Raw genomic sequence first — 9,854 nt, forward strand, 5'->3', positions numbered from 1 at the left:
ACAAACTTGAAAACTCGCTAATAACTTAATTGGGAGAAACACGAAGCAACTGTCGCCCCCTACTGCAAAATAATTGCAGACCCAGCGCATCGTGGCTGCTTCTCCCTCTCCCCCCTCCTCCGTTCCGAACAATGATGGACTCGTCCGTCTGAACAAAGCTCGTCGCTTTCCGTGGTGCTAACGTTGAAACAAGGAAAAAATAAACCGGCATGCTAATCCCTCACACTAACATTCTGCCTTTAACATCCTGCTAATCCAACACATTAACACAGCTATTTCAATGCTAAATTGTTCTGTTGATATGTAAACTCGGACTTTAACACCCTGCTAATCCAACACATTAACACAGCTACTTCAATGCTAAATCCTTCTGTTGATATGTAAACTCTGATTTTAACATAGCTACTTCCGTGACCAGTCACATGCTGATCCCTCACACTAACATCATGCTAATCTCCCAGTTACATGCTAATTTCTGACTTTAACATCTTGCTAATCCAACACATTAACACAGCTACATCAATGCTAAATCCTTCTGTTGATATGTAAACTCGGACTTTAACATAGCTACTACCGTGACCAGTTACATGCTAATTCCTCACATTAACATCCTGCTAATCTCCCAGTTACATGCTAATTCCTCACATCAACATCATGCTAATCTCCCAGTTACATGCTAATTCCTCACATTAACATCCTGCTAATCTCCCAGTTACATGCTAATTCCTCACATTAACATCATGCTAATCCAACACATTAACTTAGCTACTTCAATGCTAAATCCTTCTGTTGATATGTAAACTCCTTCGTCAAGGGGCTCTGCTCCTCCCACCCAGCTTAAAAGACACTGCCAAGCTTAGCAGTGTTCACTCGAGCGCCGTCTTCCCGACAGTTCTGTTCCTTCACCTAAGGAAGGCTACTTGTGTTGTGGCCGAAACGTCATGAGAATTGTATTTTATGTTTTATTTTTATTATTTTATTTCCATTCTACGTGGTGGTGACTTTACCGAAAGAACCAAGAATATGAATCCCTGCAGTCACGAAAGCTTTAAATGGAAATTTAAACTGTACTGTATTTGTTTTGCTTTACAGATACCACAACAGTCAGAGATGTTCTACGCAATGCAGCGCCTTCTCCTTAGTAGCTCCCAACGTCTGCAATTCACAAACTTGAAAACTCGCTAATAACTTAATTGGGGGAAACACGAAGCAATTGTCGCCCCCTACTGCAAAACAATTGCAGACCCCCTTCTAAACGTGAACACTGCGGGGCAGTGTCCTTCACTGCAAGGCCGGCGGGCCACGAGCGGCCCCTGGTGGCCTCTTGTGCGGCCCCTGACAATACCCAGATCTGAAATCACCTCCCCATCGTCGTCGTCGTCCTCGTGTGCTGCTGTCAAACCCAGCGGTGTTAAAACGTGTGGCGGCCCTCACGCTGTACCGTGTCTTATCGGCGGACGTGCCCCACCCCCCCCGACCCGCCCTTGCCCTCCGCCACCTCTGAAAATGAGTGAAGAACACCGCCGTGGGGCTTTCCTGCATCAACCAGCGTAGTACGTGACAATAGCGACGCAACGATAATTAACGTCTTCTTTGGTTCTTTCGGTAAAGTCACCACCACGTAGAATGATAATAAAATAATAAATTGATAAAATGACACGATAAAATTCTCACGACGTTTCGGGCCACGACACAAGCGGCCTTCATCAGGTGAAGGGACGAGAATGTCTGGAGGACAGCGCTGGAGCGCTGAGGCAGTCTCGTCCCTTCACCTGATGAAGGCCGCTTGTGTTGTGGCCGAAACGTCGTGAGAATTTTATCGTGTAACTTTATTTTATTATTTTATTATTTAATACAATTAATCCTTGCAGTCACGAATGCTTTAAATCGATGAATAACGTCTCGGCACGCGACACGTGCCGTGTTGTAAAAGTTCACCACTTGCCTCTGGCTGGCTGCTGCTGTCAACTCTTCGTTTGCCGTCTCCAGGTTTTGCACAATCACGTTCAGGTCCCGACGTTCGTGCTGCAGCTTGTCGCACGACAGCCGCAGCTCCGCGGTGCTTGCGGTGAACTCTCGCTCCTTCTCCGCAAAACTTCTCTCCGCGTTTTGCATCCCAGCCTGCATTCAGACCGTACGATGATGAAATCGATGAGGCGGGTGACCCGCTGCATTTGTTCAGATACAGTGAAAAAAGCTTGAGACTTTTCCAAAAAGGCTAAGAGAAAACCATTCCTTATTCTTGGTTCTTTCGGTAAAGTCGCCACGTAGAAGGGAAACTATAAAATGATTAAAATATCAAACAATTAAATTCTCACGACGTTTCGACGGCAACACAAGCAATCATCATCAGGTGTGAAAACCACAGCAAGAACATTTGGAATAAGTGGCGGTGAAAATTTTTTCTTGCTGTGGTGTTCACACCTGATGATGATTGCTTGAGTTGCCGTCGAAACGTCGTGAGAATTTTATTGTTGTATATTTTTATTATTTTATTGTTTCCCTTCTACGTGGCGACTTTACCCGAAAGAACCAAGAATATGAATCCCTGCAGTGACCAAAGCTTTAAATCAAAAAGAAAACCATTCCGTTAAAAATATCCAGTTAAGGAATGCAGACAATATTAGCGATGTAATAAATATGAACGGATACATATTCTTAGCTTTTTCAGTAAAGTCACGTTGAAAGGAAACAATAAAAATAATAAAATATATATAAAACAATAAAAATTCTCACGACGTTTCGACCATAACACAAACGGTCATCATCAGGTGTGTCGGTTTGCATTAATGTATTTATTTTTAAAACACCGTTTAAACACCGTTTTAAAATAAATAAATTAATGCAAACCGACACACCTGATAACGACCGTTTGTGTTATGGTCGAAACGTCGTGAGAATTTTTATTGTTTTAAATATATTTTATTATTTTGTTTCCCTTCAACGTGGTGACTTTACCGAAAGAGCTAAGAATATGAATCGATGCAGTCACGAAAGCTTTAAATAAAAAAAATGAACGGATAGGTCACCTGCAGCGTGCTTTCAACTTCCCGACGGCGATTTACTTCGAGTTTCAGGGTACCACTTTCTTTCTGCGTTTGCTCAAGCCGTGCTTCAAAGTTGCCTGTTAATTCACGCAAAACAAACGAAATCGGGATCGACTTTCACGGTCGGGACGTGCAGACATTTGCCCACCGCGCACACGCACAAACACATCCAGGCTCGTTGGCAATAAAAAGCGGGCAAGTTGAAGTGTGCTCTCACGCTCTGTTTCTTCGAGTCGAGCGCAGCTTTCAATGGAATCTTGCAGCTTTTGCGAGGCCGTTTTGAGCTCTTCATTTTTTAACTCCAACAGCTCGGACATTTCTTTGGCCTAAGAGCGATAAGACGGAACTCTCTGTTTGCTAACTACTGAACGACAACGATAATAATACGACTTTACGCACGGATCTATGAAATGACCTACTGCTGGGCAAGGCGAGTTTTCTGGTTTGCAAGTCATCATTGAAGTCAGATAAGTTGTGTTTACCAGACTGAAATGAACTTGAGAAATCAAGACAAAGAGGTAGAAATGTGCACATCCCATATATTTCGTTGAACAAATGCGTTTAGGGCACTGAATACGTTCTAAAGTGGAAATAATTCACATTTTAAGCATTATATTGTTATACAGACGTTTGTAAATTGTAAAAGCAATGTATGAACCCTGTACACAATGGCAATAGTAGGCATTAAAGGCAATAGTTTGGGATAGGAACATTAATATATCAGTTTTTATTTGAAGGTGATCTTGATCTTCAAAGGATATTTTATGATTGAGACAGGCATGCCTTTAGGAGCTACATTTCTTACATTTGAAATCAACAAAAATGTATGAGCCTGAATTATAACAGACCCTTGGGGTTTGAGCTATATATATACACACTGGTTTGTAAAAGGTAATGCATGGTCGTTTAATCCAATATTTTTTTTATCCCAACGTGCATTTAAAATGTGAGCAAAAGCGATCAGCTCATGAATTCACACGAACCTGGCTTTCTTTAATCGTCAACTTGTTTACAAAGTCCCACTGCGCTCTTCCCATCGCGTCCACAGCTGCTTCCACTGCGTACGACACACGCGCGTCGTACGTTCAACAAAGTGGCTGAGCGCGTCAATATTCATCCAGTAAAAACCACAACGGTCATCGATCATCATCGACGGTGCTCTACGTATTACTGAGCAGCCGTGCACTGCGTCACCCGGCACGAGACTCACCTTTGCCCAACGCAATATTCTTGTCATTTTGAGACTTTAAATTCAATTCGCTGAAAGTCACCGCAAACGTCTTTAAGAGAGGATGACAGCGGGGATCCAGCATTAATGTTAAATGTGCACGTGCGTACGTTTATACCGTTACACGTTTCTCAAGAAATACAATTAAATGAAATTTTTTTTAAAAAGCATCACACATTTTACCTTCAGTTCTGCTTTCAGCGACGAATGAACAGCTTCCACTTCTTCCTGTTCTGTTTCAGCTGCCATTATCACCGTGCGGACGTGACCCACGTGAGTCAACGACAAGCAAGTTTAATCGCTAAACGTGTTACACCGTCAACGTCCATTATCACCGTACGCACGTGACCCACGTGAGTCAACGACAATCAAGTTTAATCACTAAACGTGTTACACCGTCAACGTCCATTATCACCGTACGCACGTGACCCACGTGAGTCAACGACAAGCAAGTTTAATCACTAAACGTGTTACACCGTCAACGTCCATTATCACCGTACGCACGTGACCCACGTGAGTCAACGACAAGCAAGTTTAATCACTAAACGTGTAACACCGGCAACGTCCAATGGTCGGCGAATGTTGAGAATGTACCTCTGGTTAATGTTTGTTGCACTGAAGAGGACTGGCCCTTCAGATCGTCACACATCTGCCTGGTGGCACGGATCCTTACGGACACGGGCACATTGCAAGGACGGCGGGTCAGAAAACCTTCGTAGGAACGTATCCGCCATTTTAAGGCAAAGCGCATTGCAGAAGAAGATATTCTTGGTTCTTTCGGTGAAGTCACGTAGAAGGGAAACAACAAAATAAAAACTCACCGTGATTTTGTTGTTTTCTGTGACTTTACCGAAAGAACCAAAGAGCGTGAATTCCTGCAGTCGCGAAAGTTTTTAAAATGAAAATGCAGAGAGGATGTTGGTGTCATCAACAAGTCGCTCGTTTGTTCTGCCGGCGTGACCTCTGACCTCCACCCAGTAGTCCACTCAGGGGCGGAGCAACAGGGGGGAATGGGGGGGGGTCAGCCCCCCCCCTGAAAATTTGGGGAAGTCGGTAAATCGGGATAACCGGATATCCGGCTGCTGCAAAATGCCGCAGGCTGCCACCTTGTGATGCCACCTTGTATGCTGCCCTGCAGGCTGTCACCTTGTGCTGCCCTGCAGGCTGTCACCTTGTGCTGCCCTGTAGGCTGCCACCTCGTGTGCTGCCCTGCAGGCTACCACCTTGTGTGCTGCCCTGCAGGCTACCACCTCGTGTGCTGCCCTCCAGGCTACCACCTTATGATGTCACCTTGTGCTGCCCTGCAGACTGCCACCTTGTGCTGCTGCCCTGCAGGCTGCCACCTTGTGATGTCACCTTGTGTGCTGCCACCTCGTGCTGCCCTACAGGCTGCCACCTTTTGCTGCCCTGCAGGCTGCCACCTTGTGTGCTGCCCTGCAGGCTGCCACCTTGTGCTGCCCTGCAGGCTACCACCTTGTGCTGCCACCTTGTGATGTCACCTTGTGATGTCACCTCGTGCTGCCCTGCAGGCTGCCACCTTGTGCTGCCCTGCAGGCTGCCACCTTGTGCTGCTGCCCTGCAGGCTGCCACCTTGTGTGCTGCCCTGCAGGCTGCTTGAGCGGCAGCCTTGCGAACTTATCGAACTTACTGGCCACGTCGGCGGCTCCGACCTATTAATAAACTCCGCAGCTCAAATCCAATAATTAGTTTTATACGTTTGTGGTGCCCATTGGAAAACACAAACACACTGAGATATCTCAGAATGTTGAAGTCAGCAACCCCCCCAAAGTCAAATCCTGGCTCCTCGCCCCTGAGTCCACCGGACATCTCTGAAATCTACCGGACATTTGTTACAAAAAAAACGAGCTTCATTGCTCTTCGGGTTTCTCCAGTAAGTTGAGGAACCTAAACAGAGGACAGAGATGACATTCGAGGGAAATGAATAACTTCTTACTTCTCCATTAAATCTCCTTTGATGTCAATCACGTCTTGAAGTTGCGCGCTGAGGTGTACATTTTCAAGCTGAAAGGAAACTCGACACACACACTTCGCTGAGGTGACGCATACCGCTTCAACACAGTTGTCTGATAATTGTTATCTGACACACAGCACTGATAATGACGTTCGGGTTTCATAAAGCATCGTCAATCATGCAGACAAAGCGATCGCCGAGGAACCACAGACACGAATCTTATTGCTGTCCAGTTGAAGCTACAAACAGATCAGAAGCACCTTTAAATCATTGTCTTGGCAAACCAAGTGTTTCTCTATTTTAGTTAACAATGACGAATGATGAGTGGACACAATTACCAATCATAATGATGACTATGGGGAATCCACAAAAACAACCTAATCGTGATTATAACCAGACGAAATTAATGAGGCTGAAACAATATGCAGACTAAGATAATGTAGCAACGTTATTTGAGATGCCACTGCATCTCCCATTGAGCACGGTTGGCTACGTACGGTGTGAAAGAAGTTCAACATACACACACGTAGCACGGTTGGCGACGTACGGTGTGAAAGAAGTTCAACAAACACACACATAGCACGGTTGGCTACGTACAGTGTGAAAGATGTTCAACATACACACACACGTAGCACGGTTGGCTACGTACGGTGTGAAAGAAGTTCAACATACACACAGTGCACTGAGGAAAACCAAACCTGATCATTGGCTACGTGTCTACGTCAAAAGATTGATGAAGTTTACCGATTAGCTGACAATAAATGTTTGGGTTTGGAGAAATGAGGAGCCACTCACACCAACATTGAATGAAAGCGTTTCACTGCTTTAGTCGACAGGACTAAGAGATTTATTTTTGGTTCTTTCGGTAAAGTCACCACGTAGAAGGGAAACAATAAAGTAATAAAAAAATAAAACAATAAAATTCTCACGACGTTTCGACGGCAACACAAGCAATCATCGTCAGGTGTGAAAACCACAGCAAGAAAATTTTAAAAAAGTGGCGGTGACATTTTTTTCTTGCGGTGGTTTTCACACCTGATGATGATCGCTTGCGTTGCAGTCGAAACGTCGTGAGAATTTTATTGTTTTAAATTTTTATTATTTTATTTTTTCCCTTCTACGTGGCGACTTTACCGAAAGAATCAAGAAGACGAAGAAGAGATTTGAAGTTTACGTCACTGCAGGAATCCATAATCTTTGGTTCATTCGGTAAAGTCACCACCACGTAGAAGGGAAACAATAAAATAATAAAAAATATAAAACAATAAAAGTCTCACGACGTTTCGACTGCAACACAAGCAATCATCATCAGGTGTGAAAACCACAGCAAGAATTTTTTTTTAAAGAGCGGCGGTGAAAATTGTTTTCTTGCTGTGGTTTTCACACCTGACGATGATCGCTTGCGTTGCAGTCGAAACGTCGTGATAATTTGATCGTTTTACATTTTTATTATTTTATTGTTTCCCTTCTACGTGGCGGTAACTTTACCGAAAGAACCAAGAATATGAATCCCTGCAGTCACGAAATATTTAAATAAAAATTTAATAAGACTAAGAGATTTGAAGTTTTTCGTCACCGCAGGAATCCACAGTCTTTGCTTTCATTCAAGTAAAGTCGCGTAGCGCGTATAAAAAAACAACACAAAATAATAAATCAAATCACGACGTTTCCATCGCGACATCACAGGCGGCGGTCGTCCTCAGGTGAAAATAAAATTAAACCTCTTGCTGCTGCTGTTGTTGTTGTGACAGGACTCTCTCGCTGGTTCAGCAGTTCCACTGCAGGGATTACTTTTTTTACCGCCCTAGGACAAAGCGCTTGAGGTGTTGCGATCGAAACGTCGTGGACATTTTATCATCTTTATACCTACCACGTGACTTTACCGAAGTAACCAAAGATTAAAGGCCAAGAGAATGACCGCGCGCAATGCACAAATACTCCGCGGAAACTCGACAAGTCGTCGGCCCGCAAACCAACTCAGCCACCCCTAGCGACAAAATGCATTCGCTTATCTCTAAATAGCAGTAACACTAAATCACTCATATTACGGGAATACAAACGCTTTTTTTAGGGGGGGCGCATTTAGACCCGAGGGTTAAGGTCGTTTTTCCTCACCTAATTTTTAAATATCACGAGTTTAATTTAATAATAATGACGTACATTGTAATTACTCTCCGGATCAGCCTGCATCACAACCCCGCGAACCACCCGGAGGAGCATGGAGGACCACCGGTGGTACGGGGGAGGGAGGGAGGGTGACCACACTGTGAGAAGCACTGCTTTAGAGAAATAAGACCACTTACTGCTGCTGCTGTTGCCCACCTGTGTTACTCACAGCCCTGAGTACCACCCGGAGGAGCGTGGTGGACCACCGGTGATACCGGGGGTGAGTGACCACACTGAGAAGCACTGCTTTAGAGAAATGAGACCACTTACTGCTGCTGCTACCCACCTGTGTTTGTCGAGTTGATTTCTGCAGAGCGTCGGCCGTCTCCTGGGCCATTCTGACAGCTTCCTCCTTTTTGCTGAGCTCAGAGTGAACTCTGACCTTCCACATGTTCAACTTGTTCATTTCACAGCGCAAAGAATTGTACGTCCTTGACACGTGATCTTTATTCTGTGAAGAAAAAAAAAAAAACACAACACACGGCATGAGGAGCGTGTGTCAGCAGCTTCCCAAGCCGTAGTGTCGTGAACACATCAAGATTTTCCGCTACCCGATGACCGATTATTCGCGATAAACGTTCTTGGGTTGGCTCGCGTAAGTGTGTGTCGTTACCCTCCACCACCCGACCCAGCCAGTGAGGTTTGTCACGTAAACAAAACGCGCCAGTGAATTACTACTTCGGCCCACCGGTGTGTCGGAGAGTAAATCCACAACATTTACACATTCATACTTTACGCGATATAACCCAAAAAACATTTATTATACGAATATAATTGGTCGCGAAAGCCTACGTGTTGAACTGATTATTATTACTCCATTTCAACCGAAAACTCGATCAAGTCATGTACAAGAACAAATACACGTTTTTTATTTTTTTTAATTAACTTTCCCTTAAAACGTCTTTGCCAAGTGCTGTGAACGTAAAAAGGTTTAAGGCGCAGATCTGAAATTGTTTGATCGTAATCACTGCTGGCAAAAGGGCCTCCACTAGAGGGCGCTCAGTAGAGGCTGAACTCTTCCACGCTGTTCAAGACGTCTTGGAAGAGAAACCCTCACTAGGGGCTGAACTCTTCCACGCTGGGGAGACGTCTTGGTAGAGAAACCCTCACTAGGGGCTGAACTCTTCCACGCTGTTCAAGACGTCTTGGAAGTGAAACCCTCACTAGGGGCTGAACTCTTCCACGCTGGGGAGACGTCTTGGTAGAGAAACCCTCACTAGAGGCTGAACTCTTCCACGCTGTTCAAGACGTCTAGGAAGAGAAACCCTCCCTAGGGGCTGAACTCTTCCACGCTGTGGAGACGTCTTGGTAGAGAAACCCTCACTAGGGGCTGAACTCTTCCACGCTGTTCAAGACGTCTTGGAAGTGAAACCCTCACTAGGGGCTGAACTCTTCCACGCTGGGGAGACGTCTTGGTAGAGAAACCCTCACTAGGGGCTGA

At 44.9% G+C, this 9,854-nt stretch overlaps 1 protein-coding gene across 1 annotated transcript; it reads right to left on the reverse strand.

The window, feature by feature from the left end:
• Positions 1-1,281: 1,281 nt before the first annotated feature.
• Positions 1,282-8,860, reverse strand: LOC142918266 (synaptonemal complex protein 1-like). The gene is made up of 10 exons (XM_076062405.1): positions 8,700-8,860; positions 6,230-6,297; positions 4,870-4,943; positions 4,459-4,517; positions 4,258-4,327; positions 4,031-4,104; positions 3,265-3,373; positions 3,030-3,124; positions 1,939-2,121; positions 1,282-1,335 (listed from the first exon to the last, which is right to left on the reverse strand). The coding sequence occupies exons 1-10, from the start codon at positions 8,817-8,819 to the stop codon at positions 1,282-1,284; spliced, it is 906 nt and encodes a 301-aa protein (XP_075918520.1). The 5' UTR covers positions 8,820-8,860.
• Between the last annotated feature and the right edge of the window lie 994 nt (positions 8,861-9,854).

The sequence above is a fragment of the Petromyzon marinus genome, unplaced genomic scaffold (assembly GCF_048934315.1).
Source record: "Petromyzon marinus isolate PM22_M1 ecotype Great Lakes invasive population unplaced genomic scaffold, UKy_Petmar_22M1.pri1.0 PM_G_Scaffold_59, whole genome shotgun sequence".
NCBI classification, from domain to species: domain Eukaryota; kingdom Metazoa; phylum Chordata; class Hyperoartia; order Petromyzontiformes; family Petromyzontidae; genus Petromyzon; species Petromyzon marinus.